The sequence below is a fragment of the Lycium barbarum genome, chromosome 11 (genome assembly GCF_019175385.1).
Source record: "Lycium barbarum isolate Lr01 chromosome 11, ASM1917538v2, whole genome shotgun sequence".
Classification (NCBI taxonomy): Eukaryota; Viridiplantae; Streptophyta; class Magnoliopsida; order Solanales; family Solanaceae; genus Lycium; species Lycium barbarum.
In genome coordinates, this window is record NC_083347.1 from 32,342,784 (window position 1) to 32,368,733 (window position 25,950).

At 38.8% G+C, this 25,950-nt stretch overlaps 1 protein-coding gene across 1 annotated transcript; it reads left to right on the forward strand.

The window, feature by feature from the left end:
• Window positions 1-1,411: 1,411 nt before the first annotated feature.
• Window positions 1,412-22,305, forward strand: LOC132618605 (uncharacterized). The gene is made up of 19 exons (XM_060333639.1): window positions 1,412-1,548; window positions 1,831-2,338; window positions 3,214-3,745; window positions 3,951-4,208; window positions 4,996-5,087; window positions 14,942-15,151; window positions 15,225-15,629; window positions 16,848-17,062; window positions 17,160-17,253; window positions 17,333-17,389; window positions 18,256-18,390; window positions 18,492-18,563; window positions 19,700-19,813; window positions 19,911-20,072; window positions 20,161-20,289; window positions 20,463-20,564; window positions 20,654-20,733; window positions 21,078-21,227; window positions 21,358-22,305. Exons 2-19 carry the CDS (start codon window positions 1,835-1,837, stop codon window positions 21,944-21,946), a joined length of 3,900 nt encoding a protein of 1,299 aa, XP_060189622.1. The 5' UTR covers window positions 1,412-1,548; window positions 1,831-1,834; the 3' UTR covers window positions 21,947-22,305.
• Window positions 22,306-25,950: the final 3,645 nt, after the last annotated feature.

Sequence of the window (25,950 nt, forward strand, 5' to 3'; positions counted from 1 at the left end):
TTTATGAAATCTTGACATGATCTTGTTAGTTGTTTAGCATGCCTTGTCATTCATTTGGTTCTCAAAATTATGTTGCACCTTTATGTGATAATTGCTTAGTTGTTTATCAAGTTTTATCATCATGTTAGTAGCACATATACTGTCTAAGTATGATTATCTCCTCGGCTAGTAGTACTTGTTGTTAGAATCACAAAGACCCCGACATCATAAGTAGTCCATAGACAACTATAGGTGGGTAGTCGTGCAACTAACGCTTTAAAAGATGGGGTAAGATGTGAGAATAGATATTCCATGTCCCATAAGCAGTTAGCAACCTTCATCATGCTTTACTTCGTTTGTTTGTATTCATGATCTCAGATTCAGTTGCTTTCCTCGTATATTATTACAATACTTGTATTGTTTATGTCGTACATGTATACTTTACCAATGATCTTTAAAGACTTTCCCTATAGGTAGGCCAGGAGAGTGCATTGATAATCTTACTGGCTTTTTAGACTCACAATTATTGTATCTTTGCAAGCGTAGTAAGCGGGGGATCCAGCTGCTGATCAGTGACTCTAGCTTGTAGCTAGTATTTCCAGTTGAGGTGAGCCACCACTAGATCGTGAAGGCAGCTTCAATTCCTATTGTTTCATTGTACTCTGTCTTCTTTATTTATCGAGTTGCGTATAGATTCCGTTGTACTAAGTTCTTAGTGTTTCATGACTGGGTATATTTTGGGGTTATAGAGTTGACTTTTCATAATTTTCTACTTTCATATCTGCACCTATTATTTGAGATAACTTTAATAGTATTTAATTCTTCTTTTATTCTTCGTTATTCGTATGATTTAACTAGAGGGTTTATCTAATATGTTGTGGCTCATTGGGTGTTCTATCATGGCTTAGGTTTCAGATTTTGATCGTGACAACTTCACATTTTTTTTTTTTATAATGGGGAGGATTTAACAAGTGCCTGCATCAGTATAATTATTTTGTTTTTAGGGGGCAGCGACGTTCTTTCCCCTAAGAGATTTCATTTTTTTTTTCACGGATTTCCCTTCAAAGGTGCTGGTCTTTATTTTTTGCCATTCACTTAAAAAAGTGGCTGAAAATACCCTGAGGTTCTGTGTTAGAACCCGTTGTTCAGTAAAAAACCAAAAAAATTTCACAAGGCAAGACTTCGCTAAAAATCTGCCTTATAAGGCAGAATTTAGTTATGCCTTCTGCCTTATGGCAAAAGTTTGTCTTGCAAAATTTTGCCTTTTTTTTCATTTTAGTGTGCTGGAATGCTATAGGCCTAATTTTTCTACGAAACTCTGCCGTGCTATTTTTTTATTTGTTTTACTGAGCAGGGGGTCGAAGAGCAAAGGCCAAAAATTAAAGACCACCCTTGGATAAGGACAATCGTGCAAATTGGCCAAAACATTTGTGAGGTCAAGCCCAAATTCATCATAAGTAGTTCAAATTAGAAGCCCAAATTCCTTAAAATCTTGGCAAAACCCTCCTGCTCCACCTCTTTCTGCAGCATAGTCCTCTCTTCTCTTCCTCCTCGGACGAAATCAAAAAGGTACTCTCTTTGTCTGGTAAATCAAAATTTTTAGTAAGTCTGTATTTACTTCTACTTAATACATGTTCGTACTTACTTCCTATCGTAATTGCTATTCTAATTAAGAATCAATTTTTCACTAATATAATATTATAAATTATTGGTGAATTGGTTTAAGATGCTGTGTTAGTGATTAAAAACAATTAAATGCATGTTCTTGCTTGCTTCCTATGGTAATTTCCATGCTAATTTGCGTTTTTACAAGTAAAGAATAACATAAAAACTTATTGTTGAGTTCTGCAGGACTATGGAAGGCATTGAAATGGAACACCCTTTAGCTGAAAACACCTCAGATGACTTCTGCAACACCGTATTATTGCAATTTAGCGAATCGAATAACGAGCACCACGTCCACATTTGCACCGCCATTGGTACAATGTCACAAGAGTTAAGAGACCAGAACTTCCCTCTTACACCAATTGCGTATTTCGGACCGACTTGCTTGTCGCTCCAACGATTATATACTGCGGTGGGCCCTGAAGGACCCCCGTCACATCTTATTGATGCACTTTCCGCGATTTTGTCACTCATTGTTCCGAGAATAAAGAAAGGGATTTTGATGAATAAATATGGGTTTTTGTCGGATATTATGATTCAACTTCTTGGATTGAAGAATATTGGTGTTGAAGGGGTTGTTTCGTGCTTGAAGTGTGTAATGCATTTGTTAATTGTGGGGGATAAAGGGAACTGGTCTGGTGTTGCTCAACTCTATGGTGTGTTTATTGGGTATATAATGGATGATCGACAAAAGGTCACTACTTTCCTTGTTTATTTAATAGTTTTGATAAGAAATTTGATTATTGTAGTGTCTTTTGGTTAATCTATCAAGTACTACCTCTTTAACAATATGGGAATTATAAATGTCGGAAAGGTGATTTGATTTGAGATAATCTGATGTGGAATGGTCTTTTTCATTATATGAAAAAGGGCTACTTAAAGAGCGGTTTTCAGGGTATTTTCTAATGTTAGTCTTTATATTATTCAGTCCGTGTTTCTTGTTAGAGCAAAGGTTGAGCTGGGATCTTTTATCTTGCAAGCAGCACCGTATTAAAAGGATTTTTAAGGCACAAGATAGCTTTATCAACTAAGTAATAGACTGTGCTAGTACAAGCTTAGAACTTCTTTTATAAATAATATACAAGTTTAGAACTTTCCTATATGGTAATATGATGAATAGGACCCGTGTTTTACAGAATCTAAGTTTTTCAATTTCAACAAGTTATGATGGTAACAAAGTTATATGGTTTGTGTCGTGAAAGATGTGTGTACGAGCAGAATGATCTTTTTGTGGGTCAACAATTAAGATAATGTTTATTTCAAAAAGTTATTGGCTACAGCCATGCCCAGCTATGATCCTTCTTTGCGATTATTTTGTTACCAAGTTGAGTTTGATGAGAAAACAAAGGAATGAGAAAATATAATGGTCAAAACAGATAAAGGATTTTTTTTTAGTTTACATGGACTCCAATCCCCTGCAAAGACAGATATAAGATATCCGTTTGCTCATAATATTATGGATAATATTCTAGCTATTCTTTTCATATACGTATTTCTTCAACTAAAAAGTTAGGAAGGTCAAGCTCATTCAGTGACTTTTCTTCTGTTTTGGGTTGGTTGATTGGATAGGTGAGAAAGATGTCACATAATTGTCTTCGCGATGTCCTGCAAAACTTTCAGTCATCACCTATGCTTGCTCCTCTATTGGCACCTGCAAGTGAAGCCATCACAAACCTCTTTGAAAGGTCCCTTCTACTTGCAGGAGGAACAACTGGAAATGCCTCTGAAAGACCCAAAGGAGCACAAGAAGTCTTACACGTGCTGGATGCTCTGAAACTTTGTCTTCCTTTTATGTCTTCAAAGTACTTGAATAGCACTTTGAAGTACTTCAAATCCTTATTGGAATTGCGTCAGCCTCTTGTTAATAGGCGCATTACAGATGGTTTGAATGCTCTTTGTATCCATCCAACAGCAGAAATATCCCCAGAAGTGCTTCTGGACCTCTTGGGTTCATTAGCTGCTTCGGTTTCTGCAAATGAGTCATCTGGTGATACTTTGACATTCACAGCTCGCTTGCTTGGCATTGGGATGAGAAGGGTATATTCAATTAACAGGCAATTGTGTGTGGTTAAGCTTCCTGTGATGTTCAACTCTCTTAGTGGTGGGTATTTTTCCTATTCTCTTACCTTGCATAGATTACATTCTTCTGAATAAAATAATGTTAAGAATTCAATCTGTTTCATGCAAAAAAAAAAAGAAGGGGAAAAAGGCTTTCACTGCACCTACCAGCTTAGTTCTTTTTGTGTCCAATTCTGATTTTGGTAGTTGTTGTTTCACTATTACTTATTTACTTTATGGCCTTTCAGATGTACTGGGTTCTGAACACGAGGAAGCTATAAGGGCTGCACTGGAGGCACTCAAGATCTTAATACATGAATGCATTGATGAAAACTTGATCAAACAGGGTGTGGATAACATAATTGATTCTAGTACTGATATGAGAAAATCTGGACCAACTATTATTGAGAAAATCTGTGCCACAATTGAGAGCTTGCTTACCTATCACTATGGAGCAGTCTGGGACATGTCATTTCAAGTAGTGGTCGCCATGTTTGATAAGCTAGGTGATTGCACTATTTATTATCTTTAAAATATGTATAGTCATCTTAAGTTCTAAAACTCAATAGTTAGTTTCAAGTTGTTGAATGGTCTAAAATATTTTGTGTACATAGTTTTTGACACTGATTCAAATCAATGTTCATGGATTTGGACTTCCTAAAATTAGTACATAGTTTTTGGTGCCGTTTGGCCATAAATACCAAAAACAAATTCACTTTTTTTGGAATTTTTGAAGTTGGAGTTGTGTTTGGCCATAGTTTTTGAAATTGTAGTTTTTGGTGAACTGTAATTGTAAAAAAGTGAAAAAAGTGAAATCTTTTTGAAAAACAAGTTTTTTGAGTTTTTGGTATTCTTGTATTCGGAATATTTATGGCCAAACGCCCAAAAGTGAAAAAAGTGAAAAAAAAAACCGGAAAAAAGTGAATAATTTTTATGGCCAAACGGCACCTTTGACGCTAATTCAAAACAATGTTCATGGATTGGGACTTCCTAAAATTATACTCACTTCGAAAAAACTGAGTACTTTATTGTTGATCTTGCTTTCCTTTTTAGTATTCTACTACTGATTATGCCAATAGTAAGTGATGTATATGCTCAGCTGCTTCCTGATATGTGTGTGTGTGTGTGTGGATAATGTACACAGGCATATACTTTTATCTTGAAGATATTATCTCTATCACTGAATGGAATTGGTGATGTAGGGAGCTAGATTTAATTTTCGTGTTGCTTTCTTCCAAAACATCAACCAGGGAATGACATGCAAATTGGTACCTTCCATTGATTTCTTTTTAGGTTGCTATTCTGCTCACCTTCTAAAGGGAACACTTCAGAGTTTGGCTGATATGCAAAAGCTGCCAGATGAAGACTTTCCGTACCGTAGACAGGTGAGCCTTGCTTTTGGGGTTGCTTAATCATGGAAATGACTTTTGTCATGGTTAACCATGATATCGTGGGAGGAGTTCTTTTCTTCTTTTTATTTTCTTCCGCTCACCTATTTATTCAGATGTTGCTGCTATTTGCATTTCGACCTTTTAGGCAGCAGTTTCAGTCATTTTTCCTATTTGATATCTGAGTGACAATGTGAATAAATGATCAAATTTGTCTTTGCAATTAATAATACAGTAATGTTACTGCTCTCAAACCTTGCATCTAATAGAGATCTCAAAAAATGATAACAATGTTTTATGTTCCTATTACTTTAAAGGTTGCAAGTGAACAAATAAAATTATGTATCTAGAAAGTAGGATCAGAAAGGAAAAATTAAAACTGAATTGGCATGGCAGATGCAGTTTAAGCAAAACCAAAATGATTAGATTGGCCAAAAATTAAAATTGTCTGATTGGTAAAACAAGGTAATGTTCTTTCATTAAAAAGACAAGCTAATATTTTACATGCATTTAAATATATTTGATTAAACAGCATAAGAAATCAAATTTATCACAATGATGAGAGGACATTGCAGGTTTTTAAATAGATTTGTTTGGACAAAGGAAAGGAAATGAATAAAAATTTAAGTATATGGTCATATGGATATCTATCTAGATCAACTTGATCCCACTAAATGAGTAAATAATAGAACTTGATAGGTAATTTTTTTTTTTAAGAATTTGATATGTAATTTTCAGTAGCTGTTGGACTTTTTCAAAACAAAAAAACAAAAAAGAAAAAGAAAATTTGAGTAGATGTTGGTAAAGTATGCACGGAAATTCCTGAAAGCATAAGATGTAGAGAAAAAGGATGGAGTAGCACTTCAGTCTTCGTTTGAAGACATCTCGGAGCAATGCTGTGTAGATAATATTTTATTCTACCAAATGGCAAGACCCTCTGAAACAAAAACAGGACAGATCCCGCTCCGGTACCAACTTGAGAATTGACTGGGAAAAATATAGAATAGAGACAGTTGAGAATTAAAAAAAGAGTAGCTGAGGCCAGACAAAGAAAGGATCAGTGGGCTCCTGCTGGTGATTGTTATGTTAGGAGATATATTTATTCCTAAGTGTGAGATATACTATAAAAACCATATATACCTACAGATATAATCAATGATTTTGTTGAACACTTATTTATAATGGCTCTTGATTTTTAGATGGTGCATTTAGTGGGGGTGCCTAACCTTTTGTCTTTCATCAACACCATCAATTTCCAAATGCGGTCAGCTCGACTTCTTGAACTGTCCATATCATCACTAATTCCGACAGTGTGATTCAGTGCAACGAATTTGTATCCATCTGTTTGACACAACATACAAGTGTCATAGTAAGGATGATTGACTAACATGCTTCACTTTATTGCTCAAAGTAATGTTGGTTTCTGAAACATTAGTGGCTCTCGTATTCTCCAATGAGGCTATGTATACCTTGTGCATCTTATTAGTCATGTAATGGAGTATGTATGATATTCTGCACAATTATGATCTTGCCTTATATGGATCTTCTTTCTCACCTAAAAGTGGATTCAGTTGGAAACAAGAACCATGAAAATATATAAGTCTGAGACCTGCTTGGCTAGTTACTCAAATAACCTCCCGCTTCAAAAATATTGGCAGAGACTGACCAGGGTCCCTAACCATTATCCGTGGAAATATAGGTTGCTTCTTAGCTGGGGATCTCATATTGTTAGGAGATTGGTGGAGCAGTATAGGGAGCGGAAGAGGGACTTGCACATGGTATTCATTGAGCTAGAAAAGGCTTATGACAAAGTGCCAAGAGAGGTTCTATCGAGATGCTTGGAGGCTAAAGGTGTACCTGTAGCGTACATTAGAGCGACTAAGGACATGTATGATGGAGCCAAGACCAGGGTAAAGATTGTTTTCGAACCTCAAAAACTTTTTTAAAATGCTCTCAGGCACGGATGTCGAGGTAAGTCCCAAAACACCTTCTTTCTTCTTTCTCTCCTCAAACCCACACGCCGACCATCAGAAGCTATATTCCGACATGACCCACCAATCTTCTCTCTCCCAAAACACTTCCCGATCTCTTCCAACCCCCCTTCTAAACTTTCTCCCTTCTCGAATCTCTTACAGAATCTCTTCCACAGCCACAGTGACCTTCCTCATCATCATAGCACCTTCTTCTGATCCTCTCTCACACAGAAAGAAACTCGGCCAGACCTAGGTTTCGAGTTCCTCACTGTTCTGGTGGTCTTCTGCCATTGGAGTTCCATCTAAGCCTCTTTTTCTTTTTCTTTTATTCCCTTCTGGTTTCTTTTCTCCATGGAAAATAGGTTATATTTCAGACCGGGGGGGGGGGGGGGAATCATATGATCTAACGGAGACAATTTCTTCATCTGAGACTTGGTTCGACTGGGTGGAAAGTAATAGACTGTCTATCAGACGTATGGTTTTGAGCAGGGGAGCTTTACTTTGGCTATGCAAAAGGCTAAAGGAAGCAACAGCGAACAGGGGGAAAAGCTTCAAATCATGGAGATGCCGTGACTTCTCGACAAATATTTATTGCTCACAAAAGTTCAATAAATATGGCCGGTTCATATCAGTTATTTCGGTCAAAGGACAGAGCAGATCAATGATTATTATACCTGAAAATACATTAAATGAGGGATGGGGGTGTTTGGTAACAAAAGTGGAAAACTTCATTAAGAGGAGGCAGAGAAAAAGGGAGCACTTATTACAACAGGGGAACTAAACCCTAATACAATCATTGGGAAGGGGAATTACAAAGAAGCTCTACATAAAAGCAAATGGAGTCAGAAAGAAATAGTAGTAATTAAGGAAGATGTGATGCTGAAGACTTCCTCTAACATTGATAACAGGAGCCTTCTCAGCAGATGTCTTGTTGGGAGGTTCTGTGGAGGAGAAGATGCGCCAGTTCGCAATGATGTTCGAAATTGGGCCCAACAGACATGGAAGGGGGCTCAGAATGTTCAGGTGTATGACATGAATGGATTTCTTTTTCTATTCGAATTTCAAACAAGGAAGGCTGCAAAACATGTTATCATGGGTGAATGGAGAAGACAAGGCTCGATTCTGAAACTCAACTGGTGGTCACCGACCAAAGGAGCTTACCCAGAAGAAACGAAGTTTGACTGGTTTTGGTTCTGGATAAGAGTGTTAGGGCTTCCATTGCAGCTCTGGAACAAAGAGGTGATGAAGAAGATAGGTGATAATTGTGGGGATTGGCAAGAAAACAAAGAGGAGACAGAACTCAAAAATCACTTGAGATGGGCAAGAATCAAGGTTAAAGGACCGAAGGAGAAGATCCTAACGGAAGTAGAGATAGTCGATAATGGGTTGACTTACTCTTTTCCGGTGTGGTTTGAGTCGCCGACAACTTACAGACCGGTGATGGGGGATGAAACCTTTTCTCGAGATGACAGCGTGGATGAAAAAGTTGAGGCAGAGGTAAGAGAGGTCCCTGAGAAAAGCAGAGAAGTCGTAGCAGTAAAAGGAAAGGGCAGAGCTACGGATAGTTCATCAGATATCGATGTTTACACAGAAAGGATAATGGGTAAGGACTAAAGGCACGTGGCTAGTGGGAGTGGGGCCACCGATCTAATTATTTCAAATTTGAAAGAAGAAGCACTTACACGAGCTCAAGAGCACGTGACTAGGGGGAGTGGGGCCACTGATTTAAGTAAAGCTATTATGAAAGTGTATGAAATTTTACAAGCCCAAAAGAAACAGCAAATGGGCCTTTTGAACAAGCCCAGAAAAATTAAGTTCACAGAACCTTTTGCAGAATTCATTAATTTGGGTTTGGGAGATTCAAGACAGCCCTTTGAACAACACATGCAGATGGTAGCAGACACACACAACCAGAGACATCAAGTACCAAGTACCAGAGGATCTCTATGCTAAGAACTCAACTCAAGGAGATGGTACTCTTATGATTGAGGGGGAGATATCCATAAGTTCCATGGATGAAAAAGAGTCACCTTTTCTGGAAGTCTATGATAATCAATTGGTTTCCTATGAACCAATACATTTATGCATAGAAGAAAATCTTACAGAGGAGATGATAGAGGCTAGGGCCACTATTTGGGTCCATCTCAATGTCATCAAATTAGGCCAACTGTTTGGAGCAGCTATAAGGGGATGCAAGAAGGAAGCATATGCTTTGTGTATGAAACTGGACCAAAAGAGATATATGGAAAGACAAGCAGGAACCCTCAGGGGTTGGCCTGGTGGCAATTGGCTTGAGCCTTGGGGTGCTCCCTTTCAAGGTCTCAAGTTCGAAACCCACTGGGTGCAAACAATTTCTGAGGGCCATCGGACTGGGTAAAACCCTGAATTATCCGTGGTGCACTTGCGGGAAACTCCTTGCCGAGGGCCTGTGCACCCCCGGGATTAGTCGGGGCTCAAAGAGCCTCGGACACCCGGTGCTTAATCAAAAAAAAAAAAGAAAGACAAGCAGGAAAGGTCAAAGCTTCAATTAACATCAACAACACTGTTCCAAAGGAGATTTGGAACCTTATTTTTGATATGAAGTTCAAAGATGGTGAACCTAGAACTAGAGGGAGGAATCTAGCTATTAGTCATCAATGAGAATACAAATGGTGTCATGGAATGTGAGGGGGCTCAATGAGGATAGAAAGAGGGGATTAGTCGGGACTGATTAATCAGTGGGTAGTAGATGTATACATTTTGGTAGAAACTAAATTGGTGGGTAGATGGGTGGGGGAGGTGTATTTGGAGGCTGTTGGGACTAGTGGAAGAATACTGATCTTATGGGATAGGAGAGTGTGGGAAGGGGAGATGGTGGAGTGTGGCAATCAATGTATAACTTGTAAAATGACGGGACAAAACTCAGATTTTACTTGGTTTCTAACAGCTGTCTATGCTGACTGTAAAAAAATTGAAAGAAGGGAACTATGGGGGGAGCTTTACTCAATGAAGGAAAGGTGTGCAGGGCCGTGGGTGGTGAGGGGCGACTTTAATGTTATCTGATACCCTATTGAGAGAACAAATTGTCTGAGAATCAATAGAGCTATGGTTGAGTTCTCTGAATGCATAGAAGAATTGGAGTTAGTGGATCCTCCTTTATTTGGAGGTTCCTTCACATGGAGAAGAGGTGAAAATCATAGAAGTGCTTCCAAAATTGATAGATTCCTCTACTCTTCAACATGGGAGAAACAATTCACTCTTATTAAACAATCAGTTTTGCCTAAGATATGATCTGATCATAATCCTATTTTGCTATCTTGTGGAGAGTTGAACTTCAAAAAGTCTTACTTTAGATTTGAGAACTGGTGGATGGGAGTAGTGGGGTTCAAGGAAAATGTGAAACTGTGGTGGGGATCATTTGTGGTAGACGGGAGGCCTGGCTTTGTTCTGGCTGAAAAGTTGAAAATGTTAAAAGAAAAACTGAAGGACTAGAGTAAAAATAACAGGGGCAACTAGAAATAGAGGAAGGAGGATATTCTAAATCAATTGGCTAATTGGGAGGCTGTACAAGAGCAAAGAATTCTTACAAATGATGAGGCAGTACAAAAGTCAAATTTAGCTATGGAATATGAGGAAGTAGCAAGAAACGAAGAAATAGCTTGGAAGCAAAGAACCAGGATACAATGGCTGAAACAGGGAGACAAAAATACACAATACTTTCACAGGATAACAATAGCTCACAAAAGGGTTAATTCCATTGATAACCTGACTGTGGGGGGGGGGGGGGGGGGGGGGAAATGAGGTAACAGACCCGGAGGACGTCAAAGAAGCAATCCAAAACTTCTACAAGACTCTTTACAAAGAAACAGAGGAATGGAGGCCAGATCTGGTAGTACATGAAGTCAGAGGGATTACTATGGAAGAGCAAGAGTGGCTTCAAAGACAATTTGATGAAGCAGAAGTTCTGGAATGCATAAAAATGTGTGTTATGGAGAAGGCACCTGGGCCTGATGGATTTCCTATGTCATTCTATTTAACTTTCTGGGAGATAATGAAAGATGACATACTGAAAACCATTCAATATTTTCATGAGAATCAGAAGTTTGAGAAAAGCTTTAATGGTACGTTTATAGCATTGATCCCCCAAAAAGCAGGAGCATCAGAGTTGAAAGACTTCAGACCTACAAGTCTCATAGGTGGGGTTTATGAAGTTTGAGAAAAGCTTTAATGCTACGTTTATAGCATTGATCCCCAAAAAAGCAGGAGCATCAGAGTTGAAGGACTTCAGACCTACAAGTCTCATAGGTGGGGTTTCAAAGCTACTAGCTGAAAGGCTCAAAGTGTAGTTGATAATCTGGTGAACAAGCATCAAATGGCTTTTATAAAAGGGAGACAAATCATGGATGCTGCACTTATTGCCAGCGAATGTGTGGACTCCAGAATCAAAGGGGTAGAAGCAGGTGTCATGTGTAAATTGGACATAGAAAAAGCTTATGACCATGTTAATTAGAAATTTTTGTTGAGCATCCTTAGACAAATGGGCTTTGGTGAGAAGTGGCTGAAATGGATAGACTTTTGCATTAAAACTGTTAAGTTCTCTGTTCTTGTGAATGGAGAACCTGTAGGTTTTTTCCCTTCCAAAAGAGGACTTAGGCAGGGTGACCCATTGTCCCCTTTCCTGTTCATAATTGCAATGGAGGGTTTTGATAGCTTCATGAGGATAGCTTTGCAGAATAGGTGGATTAAAGGTTTTGAGATATGGGATATCGGGGGGTAGAGAAGAGATATGTCATCTCCAGTATGCAGATGACACAGTGATATTTTGCGAGCCCAAGGTCGAACAGATTGGTTACATAAGAATGATCTTGACACTATTTGAAGCATTTTCCGGCCTAAAGGTAAATTGGGGGAAAACCAGTTTGTTTTCAATAAAAGAGGTACCAAACATACAGACTCTTGCTCTCATTTTAGGATGTAGAGTGGATATTTTGCCTACAACTTATCTACGCATGCCTCTTGGCAGCAAACACAAAGTAAGGGAAATTTGGGATAGAATAGTAGAGAAAACAGAAAAAAAAAATTGGCAAAGTGGAAGGCACAATACTTATCTTTAGGAGGAAGACTTATTCTTATCAATTATATTCTAGATTCTCTTCCCACATATCTAATGTCATTATTTCCTTTACCCTCCTATGTTCAGAAGAAATTGGATAGACTCAGAAGGGAGTTCTTATGGCATGGCTGCAGAGAGGGCAAAGGTTATAATCTGGTTAAATGGCAGACAATAAAGAGAGATAAAGGAAGGGGTGGATTGGGCATTAGAAACTTGAAAGCACAGAATAATTGTCTGTTGATGAAGTGGCTATGGAGGTACAACAGTGAGGAGAATGCGTTATGGAAAGAGGTGATCAAGTGCAAGTTTGGTGAACTCAATCCTTGGTGTACTAGAGTGAGCACTGGCACTTATGGTGTTGGAGCATGGAAAACAATCAGAGCTCTATAACCCAAGATGGAAAGTAATATGCAGATGATTGTAGAAGATGGAAAAAGAGTGAAATTTTGGAAAGACTCTTGGAAGGAGCAAGTTCCATTGAGGGAAATATTTCCAGACTTGTTTATTCTATGCAATAATCCAGAAAGCACAATAGATGAGATGTGGAGTGCATAGGGCTGGAACTTAAATTTCAGAAGACTGTTGAATGATTGGGAGGTGGAAAGGGTGGCCGACTTGTCAAGCAAAATTGGTGATTTCAGTGGCACCAACAATGAACCAGACACTCTGAGATGGAAGCATAATAGTGATGGGAAATTCTCAGGAAAAAGGGCTTATAAAAGGGAGTGTAATCTACAGAATAGAGAGCAATCAAAGCTTTGGAGAAACTTATGGAAGTGCCCAGCTCCAAACAAGGTGAAATGCTTCACATGGTTGGTGGCAAAGAGGGCTTGTTTAACACATGAAGTTCTAAAGAGAAAAGGTGCCATCATAGTTTCCAGATGTTTCTTGTGCAAGGAAACAGATGAAACCAACAAGCATCTATTTCTACACTGCAAATTCACTACACAACTGTGGTCCTTATTTCTCAACATAACAGAGACACACTGGACTATGCCTGAACACACTGCAGATTTACTTAGCTGTTGGATGAAGAGGGGAGGCAGTAAGAGTCAAAAGAAATGGTGGAGGATAATCCCACACTGCATATGGTGGACAGTTTGGAGGGAGAGGAATGATAGGTGTTTTGAAAATAGATCCAGTTCCCTTCAGAAAGTCAAATGGAATTGCATAGTATCTTTCTACTTTTGGTCTTAAGAAATAGGATTAGAAGATATAAATCAGTTTGTAGATTTATTAAAATCTCTTTAAGTATTTCTATTTCCTTTTTTTATGTTCCTACTGTAACACTTTTGAAGGTCTCCAGCATGTCCTAAATGCTGATGAATACACAATTACCAGTTTAAAAAAAAAAGACCAGGGTAAGGACAGTAGGAGTAGACTCAGAGCTTTTAGCCCGTTTTTTATTTTCCTTGGTGATGGATGGATTGACGCGACAAATTCAAGGTGAGGTGCCATGGTGTATGTTGTTAGTAGATGACATAGTCTTGATTGACGAGACTCGCAACGGAGTTAACGCTAAGCTGGAGGGTTGGAGACAGACGTTGGAGTCTTAAGGGTTCAAGTGTTCAAGTTGAGTAGGATCAAGACAGAGTTCTTGGGGTGCAGGTTCAGTGGCGTACAACGTGAGGCTGGCGTGGAAGTGAGGCTTAGTACCCAGGTCATCCAAAAGAAAAGAAGTTCCAAGTATCTTGGGTCTATATATACAAGGAAATGGGGATATCGACGATAATGTCACACATCGTATTGGTGCAGGGGGGATGAAATAGAGGCTCGCTTCCGAAATGCTGTGTGACAAGAAAGTGCCGCCAAAACTTAAAGTTCTACAAAGTGGTGGTTAGACCGTCTTTGTTGTACAGGGTAGAGTATTGACCAGTTAAGAACTCTCACGTTCAGAAGATGAAAGTCGCGGAAATGAGAATGTTGCGGTGGACTAGGAGAGATAGGATTAGAAATGAAGATATCCGGGATAAGGTGGGAGTGGCATCGATGGAGGACAAGATGCGGGAAGTGAGGCTGAGATGGTTTGGGCATGTGAAGAGGAGAGACATAGCTGCTCCAGTGCGGAGGTGTGAGATGTTGGCTATGGACGGTTTAGAGAGGTAGAGGTAGGATGGTTTGGGCATGTGAAGAGGAGAGACATAGCTGCTCCAGTGCGGAGGTGTGAGATGTTGGCTATGGACGGTTTAGAGAGGTAGAGGTAGGCCAAAGAAGTATTTGGAAGAGGTGATTAAACAGGACATGACACAATTTCAGCTTACCGAGGACATGACCTTAGATAGGAGGTTGTGGAGGACTTAGATTAGGACAGAAGGCTAGTAGGTAGTTTCACTTAATTCTTTCGTCCTAGTAGTCGTAGTTTTGCTCTATCATTTATTACCCTTTGATTTCTGCTTATATTTGTTGGGTCTTGTCTTTCCAGACTGTTTTATTATGACTTTCTCGCTTTTGTTATTTCTCCATTTTCATATTGTTTTGATATGCTTGTTCTTATCTGACTTTTTTGTCTTGTTTTCTCTTGAGCCGAGGGTCTTTCGGAAATAACCTCCCTACCTTCCAAGGTGGGGGTAAGGTCTGCGTATACTTTACCCTCCCCAAACCTCATATTGTGGGATTCCACTGGGTATGATGTTGTTGTCTTAGCTGGGGATCTTTTCCCTTGTGGACTTGCTTTTTTATTTAATTTGTTAATGTTCTTTGAGATATGATTTGTGAGTATCTGTTTAGCTGTAGCATTTTCTTATCTGATAGAATATGCTGATTATTTAAGGATTTGTTGATAACAGCTGCACGAATGTGTTGGATCAGCTGTTGGTGCAATGGGACCTGAATCTTTTCTAACTCTTGTTCCTCTTAAATTGGACGCACAAGATTTATCAGAGTCCAACATCTGGCTTTTCCCAATTTTAAAGCAAAACATTGTTGGTGCACATTTGAGTTTTTTTACCAACTCGATTTTGTCGATGGTTGGAGCTATGAAGCAGAGGTCTGCAATGGTATGTCTGATTCTATATCTACCCCTCCTCTCTTTTATTTACACGGTGAGCTTATTTGTATGTTTTGTGCCAGCTTGACCGCGAGGGAAAGATATATTCAGCGAGAACTATTGATGGAATCGTGTACTCATTGTGGTCATTGTTACCTTCATTTTGCAATTACCCTGTGGACACTGCTGAAAGCTTCAAGGATCTAGAGAAGGTTTTCTGTAAAGCTATACATGAAGAGCCTGATGTTTGTGGGATAATATGCTCCAGTTTGGAGATCCTCATTCAGCAGAACAAGAGCATTATAGAAGGGGAAGTGGATTTGTCTGATACTGGAATAAGTGTTCCCAGAGAACGAGCCATTGCACATTACAACCAGCAAGTTGCAGATGATAACTTGAACGCGTTGAGCGTTTCTGCTCATGAACTGCTGCCTGTTCTCCGTGAAGTCTTCTTGCAATCCTCTAATGATACTTGTGGATTTTTGCAGGTTAGTTTAAAAAGGATACTAGCCCTTGTGTAATATCCCAATGTGGAATTACTAGGATGTATGGATTTCTTTTGGATATTTTAATTGATATATGAATTTTTGGATCACAGTCACAATTGCATTAGAGAAACACTACAATGGAAAGGAAAAAAGAAATGAAAAAATGCACATTCTACAGATTCCCTCAGTGGCATGTGAGAAACCAAAGAAGCTGTTGGAATTACGTCTTTCATAATAGTTTGTGTGCCTGTAGCTATTTCGACACTCTGAACATATGTGTTTAGTGCTTTTCCACGTGATACGTAATATGAAAGGAAAACACTCCTTTTTTTTTTCTGCTCCAAAGATGTTATCAAGCGATCGCTCCAAAAGGCCACATCTCTTAACTGTTCTATGTATTTCTTATAAAAGTGAAGCAGCTGAACCAAGGAAACTGCGATCAAGCTTCATCAACCTACTATATGGTGTTTTAAGTAAACCAAGACTCAGCACATGAATGCTCTTTTTCCCAATTGCCTGAATTGTTCTATAATCAGGTTAAATTTGTATATAATAAACTTCTTGTTGATATTATTATTAACATTATTTTACCGTTAAAAAATTATTAGCATTATGTTGGCCTAATCTTTTTTCCTTTTACAAAAAGTGTTCTAATCAGTGTCCAAGTTTAGACTGAGAATTGGTCTATTCAATCCTTTTGCTCCAAATCAACGCATTATTGTTATGGAGGTAGTAGGTGCTTTTGATTTAAGAAAAAAAATGCTCTGTAAGGTTCTGCCTAACCTTTGTCCTTGTTCGTCTAATTTTTTAGGTTTGCACCTTTAGTTATCCATCACATTGCATATCTTTCAACTGAGATCCTTACTAGTCTTGTCACATTTGTCGATTAGAGTAACACTATCTTATAGTATTTCAGTTTCTTTTCAGCTGTTGACAAAGTCTGTTATTGGAGTCCAACAGATTGTGTGTTGAATATTTTTTTGTGATATATCCATTTTCTGTCTGGTGTTTTTGCTGACGCATGTACCTACAAAAATCATAATTTGTTGATGATGTATGTGCCTGTAGGAATCATAATTGGTGAATTGGCCACTGTTTTTTTCCAAAGTCGTGATATCTGAAAATTTGCGATATATGAAAATTTGACTTACTTTTTAGGAAAATTGTTGGAAAATATTTTGCTTGCGCATTTTTTTATAATCCAAGTATTAAGTACAGAGAACAATTGGTGTATTGGCCTCTATTGCTGACAAAGTGGAAGTTAAAAAAAACCACCCATCCAAAGGAAACAAAAGGGTAGTAAGAGGGCTATTTACGAAAACCATGCGGGAGCTTTTGAAGGTGACCCAAGAAGTTGGGGAGGCAGAGGAGGACAAAAAATCCTATTCAATGCAGATTGACGACTCATCCAGTAAAAGTTCTTCTTCACAGAGGTAAAATGAGCAAATCACATTTGTTTAATTAGTTCTGCCGTTGAGTTATTTTTCCTTTGTGTTAAGAACATCAATATCTCTTGCTTCTATCATTTAGGGCGCAGTTATTTGATCTGGCAGTTTCATTCTTGCCTGGTTTAAATGCTCAAGAAATTGGTGTGCTGTTTGATGCTTTAAAGAGTGCTTTAAAGGTTGGTAGCAGTTATAAGTTTGCTTCTGCACTTTTCAGCTTCTCGATATAGAAGGTTTAATAACTAATATGAGGCACAGGACGAGGAAGGCTTGATCCAGAAGAAGGCATATAAAGTTCTCTCCATGATCCTTCAGGTAAGTGTTGTCACCAAGTATCATGTAAAGTTATTGTTGTAGTTTCTTCTTAGAATTCTTCTTAATTTATCTAGCACTGGACGGTGATTTCCAAAAAATTAGAACAACTATAAGATAACTTGTGAGTTGAGTAAGCTTTGTGAAATATCGTTATCATGCTTCAAAATATTCAGAGGAAAGGTGATGCAGGCCTTTCATGTTAATGCGGATATCATTCGATGGCACCCAATTGAATGATGTTCCAAGATTGAACTTTGCATGAAAATAATTTATGTCCTTGTCCTTATTCTGAAGCTAGTAATCTGAACCTAAGTTGCTTGGGCTCTTAACATTCGGTGCCGCACCCGTGTCGACACGACATGGGTGTGGGATCCGTACCTGATCTGGTCAACCGATTTTGGATACTTTGACCAAAATTGACGGAGAAATTCCGGACAGATCCAATGATTTCTATAATCAAAACAAAAACTAAGGTGGAATTGAAGAAAATGGAATACCTTGTATATTGAAATTTCTATGTCACTCTTTTTCCTATTGTCTCCTCTGGGATTCTCCTATTGATCAATATTTCTTCCTCAAGTTTTCCACATAATTTAGGTTTTATGATTCTAATTTCAGATATTTGAATTTTTTTTTTTAGCCGAATCCCCGCACCCGTATCCATACATGAATCTGTATCCCGGAATCTTAAAATTTAGATCATGATGGATCCGACCTCTAGATCCACACCCGTATCGGAAACCCGCACCCGAGTCTGAGCAACTTAGAATTCTGAACTACACTGTTAAAGCATCTCTTTTATGATAATTTTTTATATTTTGGCACATTTATTTTGTGGCTAATAAGTTTTGCAACTTCTTGTACAGGACCATGATGAATTTATTTCAAGTATGCCCGAAGAGCTGCTTAATTTGATGATTGAAGCACTACCTGCATGTCATTTTTCAGCCAAACGTTACAGACTTGACTGCCTATACTTTTTAATTGTCCATGTTATGAAGGTGAGGATTATCCTCTTGTGGATAAATGCTGAGATGCCTCAGTTTATGCAAATTCTTACCGAATTCTGCAAACTCTTTTAACAGTTTATTGCATTCTACAGGATGAATCAGAACAAAGGAGGCGGGACAGTATTACTTCTTTTATGACTGAAATTTTGCTTGCACTCAAAGAGGTATATTTATTAATTGTGAAGGAGTTCCACTCTAGAGTTGGCCAATATTTCTTTTCCAAAGGAATTTATATTGCTGTTAATCTGCCCAGTTATCCTTCATGATTTTCTCCCATAGTTGTTAAAGTGGTACCAAGCAGTGGTGATTAGCTAAATGGAACTTACGGCAACTCTAACCTTGTGCTGCAATAAGCAGTGTCATGACTCGTGAGATAATTTTCATGAATCGTTTTCTGGGGACCTTGACTATGGAAAGTGCACAGTTCAATATCTTGACATTCTATTTCTCAACCAAGAGTACTGCTATTAATACAATGACAAGATAATTATAAATTAATTTTCATTTGCATAATTGCAGAATAATGGGATGAATCTATAGGAAAAAGAGTGATCTCTTATTATTTAATAATTTAAAGATTTGTACTGTATTATTATCAGTTTTGAGCCCTTTGCTAGTTTCTGTGGCAACAAGTTGCCAGCTATTATCAATGTTATCATCATGAATTTTGCTTTTCTTTTTCTAGGTAGTATTTGTGTCGTCAAACTTTTAAGAGTCCCTAACCTACGCGTGCTATAAGTTAATTAGTCTTTACATGTGAAACGGTATTCTGAACTACGATGGGCTAAGTAGTCTTTGTAGGATTCTGATGGAATATGATTTCACAAACTACACTTGTATCCTCATTTTTGTTTTCTCATCTTTTACCTCCATCAATTTACAGTTAGTCTTGTTCCTTCTGCTGATATTTCACTCCAAAATTCGTGGTCTTGATTTTTATCTTTTCCTTGAGCTTTGCATTTTCCAATTGTCGTCATTCTTCTACTTATTTTTCTTATAGTCATGGTTTCTATCCTTGAATTACAGCAAAACCTGAGTGAAGATTGTTTTGTTTTTTCATAGCCTCAAATGGTTTTTGATTTCTCTTTATGATTGGGTAACTTAGTAAAAAGGTCAAGTTTATTCCTAAAACAGTTACTTTCTTCTTTCATGATCATTTTGCCATGAGTTTTTAGAAGTTCATAACGTAATAATTTCTCACCATTAACTAGTCTTGGCTGCGTAATGGGAAGGACAGTTTATAATGTTTACAGCATAAGTATTTGATTATGTGCTGAGTTATTTGAGGATTTCATATAAGGCTAACAAGAAAACAAGGAACCGAGCGTACGAGATTCTTGTCAAGATTGGCCATGCTTACGCAGATGAAGAAAGAAGTGGCAGAAAGGAGAACCTGCAGCAGCTTTTCAATATGGTATGATAAGGAATGATTTGATGAATTTACGTAATGGACTGGCCTCTTTCAGTCTGACAAGCATCATTGTCCTTGACATTTCACGTTTCACTTGCAGATTGCTGGGGGTCTTGCCGGGGAAACACCTCATATGATCAGTGCAGCGGTTAAAGGCTTAGCTCGCCTGGCCTATGAATTTACAGATCTTGTTTCTGCTGCTTACAGTGTCCTACCATTAACATTTCTTCTCCTTCAGAGAGGGAACAAAGAAATAATTAAGGTGTCTGCATTAAGACTTTATCTTTGAAAACGAGAGTTCACTGCCATCTTCTGAAGTCTTTGTCACCTGAAACTTATCTTGAATGCAGGCTAATTTAGGGCTGTTGAAGGTACTGGTCACAAAGTCGCCGGCTGAGGGATTGCAAGCACATTTAAGGAGCATGGTAGAGGCCCTTCTTGGTTGGCAAGATAATACCAAGAACCATTTCAAAGCCAAGGTTTTTGCTTTTCTCCTAGATCCTAAACAACTGTGGATTGAGTTAGTTTTGGTTCTGTATGCAATTAGTCCATCTTCAATGGTCTTATCTAATTTTGGTCCGTGTAATCTCTTTTCTGTTATAAAGATCTCTTGTCGATTGAAAGGCGGCTGGGTGCATGTTATGTTTTATAGGTTAAGCTGCTTATTGAAATGCTTATCAAGAAGTGTGGATTGGATGCTGTAAAAGAGGTGATGCCTGAAGAGCACATGAAACTCCTTACCAACATAAGAAAGGTTAGTTATGAACTGGGCTAAAACCCGTGAAAATGCTTGTGGGATATTAAATGCCAGATGAGTTATTTATTCTTCTGATGAAAAAGCAGATAAAGGAGCGAAGAGATAGGAGCCTCGCCTCGAATTCTGAAGAAAGCAGATCTCGTATGACAAAAGCAACAACATCAAGGTTGTTCTCTTTAATCCATATACCTGCATACTGAAGTTAGAACAATACACACAAGAATATTGGATGCTTGACACACGGTGAAGCGACTAAAACATATTGGAGTATTTTATGTACCTTTGTTGGGTTGGAACAAGTTAATTTATCAGGAAAAAAATGTTTACCTCTTTTTTGACTGTTACCAGTATTAGTATCAAAATCTTCACATTTATCCTAAATAAGGTGGACAATGGCTCTTTGGTTCTCATCTGTCTTGCATGGATAAGAAGCTTATCATTTCAATGCCTTGGTATCTTGTCAAGTATTATTTTAGTACTTGTGGTATTAACTTCTCCATCCTTTTACAGGCTAAGCAGATGGAATCATACAAAAATCTTTTCCGAGTTTGATGATGGAGAATCTGAGAATAGTGATGCAGAATCTATGGACACGAAAACTACTGCTGGTCGTAGGAGCAAGGCTACATTAGTATCAGACTCCAAAGCATCTTTATTACGGTGAGTGGGATTAAGACTCCAAAGCATCTTTACAGTACGTTGGAAGTTAATGTAGATTTTTAAAGGAAATTAATGATGCATTTAGACTATATTTCACTGTAAGATGAGTGGGTGTATGCCATATTTCCAGGTCCAAGAAAACACGGAAAGCAGCCAAGAGTTTGCAGGAAGATCTGTTTGATCAATTAGATGATGAGCCGCTCGACTTACTTGACCAGAAGAAGACTAGGTCAGCTCTTAGAGCATCTGGCAATCTCAAGCGGAAGCCTGAGTCTGACGATGAGGCAGAGATAGACTCTGAAGGCCGTTTGATTATTCATGAGGGAGATAAGAAGCAAAAACGAGTCAAGCCACCTACTGATAACTTGGATGTAAGGAGCAAAGCAGGAAGTCGCTTTTCTGAGAGCTCAAAGAAAACTGTGAAGCGGAGGAAAACATCTGATTCAGGATGGGCCTACACTGGAACTGAGTATGCTAGCAAGAAGGCGGGTGGTGATGTGAAGAGGAAAGACAAACTTGAGCCCTATGCCTACTGGCCCCTTGACCGCAAGATGATGAGCCGGAGGCCTGAACATCGGGCAGCAGCACGAAAAGGTATGGCAAGCATTGTGAAGCTAACAAAGAATCTTGAAGGTAAGAGTGCATCAGCAGTGCTGTCCGCAAGGCGAGCTAAGACTAAAAAGAAAGCCAGCGCAAAAAAGGGTTACGGTGAAGTCTGATTTGATGGTGCCAAGTCAAAATGGAGAGCTCGGTCCAGAGGCTCGCAAGTTTTTGTGCCATAGTTTGCGCTTGGGGCTTCTAGAAATCCTGTACCTCATGTTCTTTTTTGATGTTTCCTCTTTTGATTTAACTCATCCCATGTATGTCAAATTTTGAAGTGATTTGGTTTTTCGATAGGAGTATAGGGGAAAGGGGGTAGGAAATCGATTATACGAATTTGCAAATGCATTCGATACAAGCTACTTGAGTTAGTCGGGCATTGCTAATATTCTTGCAAAGTTGCAATATGCAAGTACATAAAAGTAATCCGAGTCATTTGTAATGTGCTAGTAAATTTATTGAAGGTATTTGATTTGCATTTTGCAGTTTTTACCCAGAGAGGTTTTCCTTTTAGCAGGTACTTGATATTAGAAGATTTGAGTTGCTTCTAATTTCTAACCAAATTACTCAACACGTTGCGTCTAGTCTAACATAATGAATATGTTCGCAAACAGTTGTTGGGATGAATTGCTTTCTCCTGTAATATAATCTTTTTTTTGTCCGCTAAGATCTTTTGATATAATATTTCAGAAATTCAACTGCATTCAACGTTTATTCCAATTTGGTAAACATCTTCTGATATGCAATAATTATGTTAATTAGAATACAATATGTATTCATTCACTTATAATATATAATCCACTAATCCGAGCTGGCCAAGACATTATTATGGAAGCTAAACGCGTGGCTTTCAGGTTTATGTTACAAGTATTTCAGAGGTAATGACAGGACCCAAGACTTTTGTAACCCAAAAATAAATTTTTGGAACCAAAATAATCCATTAAAAAAAAAAGAATCAGAATAGGCTTTACGCACAGATTCTGTGCGTAAAAGGACCAAAGTGTAGTTTTACACAAAGTTCTTTTACGCACAGAATCTGTGCGTAAAAGACCTAAAATAAATCGACCCTTTCCTTCTTCCCACCACTGGTCCCCCAATTAAAAAAAAATAAAAAAATCAGCCATTAAAGGTCGCTTTCCGAGGTCCCACGCGATCAAAAACATCGTTTTCTTATTGATTTCCGACCCAAAAGTCAATATTTTTGGTATATTGAAGTCTAGGAACAAGTTTCTTCGCAATAAAGCGGCGTATAATTCAATTCAAAAACTCAAAATCAAAGCTTCAATCTAGGTATTTTACTACGATTTTTCTATTACATTATTAACCTAAGCGTTACTATTGTGTATGATTTGCGGATATGGACAAAAAAAAAACTTTTACGCACTTTTTTTGTGCGCAAAAGGGCTGTTTCTGCCCGTTTTTTAATTTTTTAATTTGTTTATTTGTTGTTAATTTGTTAATTGCTAATTAATTGTTTATTTAGTATTTGTTAAGTGTTAGATTAGTTATTTCAATTGTTAGACTAGCTAATTATTTATTTAGTTTTTGTTAAGCCAATTGTTTATTTGTTAATTATTTGATTAGTTAGTTAATTGTTTATTTATTAATTATATGCTAATTTTTTGCTAGCTAATTGTTAATTTTTTGATTTGTTAATTATTAATCTTTATATCTTTTATTGTTAATTTATTTATTTGCTAATTAGAAATTGAAAATCCTTAGTTTAGGATTCAATCCTTTGTACAATTTCTCGATAAAAGATTACATAACTAATACTACGTATTAGAGATTAATTAAAAAAATAATGATTAATTTAAAATGCGTAAAAAATATACCACTTTAATCCTTACTTCATGTATTAATGATTAATTTAAAATGCCTAAAATAGATATGACACTTCCATGGAGCCGGGGCCCTTCGACAATAGAGGGGTACTTTATCTACAGCATGAGCATAGGTCCCAGTAGGTATGGGATGCACCGGTATCCTCTAGTAGAGTGGTCCGTACCCATTCGGGGGAGTCAGCATTGGATATTCTAGAGGCTATTCCCCAGATCCTCGTGTCATAGATATACTACGTCGGGGCGGTATCTACCGGTGCATCGAGATTGGTCGGCTTGTGCACGATAGGGCTCTAGTGACGGCCATGATTAAGCGCTGGCGACCGGAGACCCATACATTTCATCTCCGCATTGGCGAGGCTACCATCACCCTGCAGGATGTCGATGTGATTTATAATCTACATATTGATGGACAGGCATTGTATAGAGTGGAGCCTCTGCACTTGTCGTATCCCCAGGAGTTGACTAGGCTCACTGGTTTCGTGCCTCATCAGAGGGATATGAGTGGACGGAGTCGAGTGTTGCGGTCCTCCCTCCATGATCACTTGCGCCTCGTACATCTACAACATCCGATTGGCGAGGCAACCTCAGGTTGATGTTGACCGGCGTGCTCGCTTATATCTTCTCATCATATTCGGGGGCATCATGTTCCCGAACACGTCGGGTGCGGATATGAGCATGAGGTATCTGCTCTTTATTGAGGATCTAGACCAACTGGGATGTTACAGTTGGGGCGCCGCTGTCCTAGCTTACATGTACAGAGAATTTGATCGAGCCTCTATGAGCGAGAGGATTAAGGTCGCTGCATTTGGCCCTCTTCTTCAGGTAATATATTTAAGTGTGTAAAAAAACACTAAATATATTTTTTCGAAACAACGAGTGATAAATAATTTTTTTGATGACTATGACAGATATGGGTGTGGACTAGGTTGAGACCTTTTCAGCCCATAGCTGCTCACCCTCCCGATGACTATATTGTTGAGGATATGCCATACGCACGGAGATGGTCGCGAGGCCATACCAGAGGTGTGGAGACGCACCATGTCATTCTCCCGTTTAGGGATCAGTTAGACCGCATGACGGCGCCCGAGGTAAGTTTTTTTGATTTAACATTAGTTTGTTATTTTTGTTAGTCTTTTATTGATAACTAGTAGAATTTCTTTTATAGGCTTTCATATGGACGCTGTATGATCAAATTTTGAGTCAGCTGCTGGCGTTTTGTAGGGCTGGTGAGCACATGTGGACGGCACGGTGTCCATTGATTCATATGAACATCGTTGAGCATCACGCGCCCGACCGCGTGTTACGGCAGTTTGGGCATGTACAGAACATACCCGCGGCTACACGTTGGGAGCACACCCACTATATCAGGGACGCGCGTTTGATCGACAGTGCGGCATGGCGGGCGCGTATGCACCAGGAAGTCGATGCATGGAATGCAAGGATGACGACTCTAGCTGCGGTCGGACATGACACTCCGGTCCATGAGTACATGCGTATCACTCGCTCCTTGATTGCCAACCCCTCGACGCTGTGTCCTGATGGCCGAGGATATGCATCGCTCTCAGGAGCGTATGAGGCTCTGGTAAGTTTTATTAGTCTTAAACTTAATCCATTGTCTTATTATGTATTACTTTACGAATTTATTCAATTCTTAAAATTTGCAAATATATGCAGCTACGGATGACTCTGATGATACGCCATGAGAGCATTCCCCGTACGGAGTCCACCGACCCCGGGATAGCGGCATATGCAGCACTGATAGTTCAGCTTACCGACACTGGTATGACACGGGCACAGGAGTGGCATCGTGTCGATGAGGATGTTCCAGAGCTTGCTCCAGAGCCTGTACCAGAGGGTGTTCCAGAGGGTGGTAGGGCTAATAGAGGTGGTCGGGCTAGCAGAGGTCTAGTAGATGAGCCTGACGATATAGCCCGTTAGGCTCCGTCGGCTACAGATATCCCGTCGACTTCTTCTTCCAGGCCGTTGACTTCACAGAGACCTGGATATACGCTAGAGATGTTCCCACATTATGATCCTTGGTCATCATTTCCACAGGTGCCAGTTAGTGATCTACATATGGGAGACAGAGATGAGGACATAAACTTGAATATTATTTTCGATGACTACTTTCTTCGTCCTACAGCCAGGCCTACGGCACCATCTACATCTCCGGCTCCGCGGGCCGCTCAGGAGCCCTCTCACATGCTATCTCAGGAGCCCGTCGACACACAAGTTTATTTTTTTTACAAAAAAATAATGTATTAATTAAATTATTTTAT

What these genes read in the sequence shown, in the direction of transcription:
- LOC132618605 (XM_060333639.1), top strand. Translation starts at nt 1,835, where the DNA reads ATGGAAGGCATTGAAATGGAACACCCTTTAGCTGAAAACACCTCAGAT. An exon ending in ATACTTGTGGATTTTTGCAG is followed by an intron (nt 15,630 to 16,847) that starts GTTAGTTTAAAA and finishes TATTAAGTACAG; the next exon opens with AGAACAATTGGTGTATTGGC. An exon ending in GGAACAAAGAAATAATTAAG is followed by an intron (nt 20,073 to 20,160) that starts GTGTCTGCATTA and finishes TCTTGAATGCAG; the next exon opens with GCTAATTTAGGGCTGTTGAA.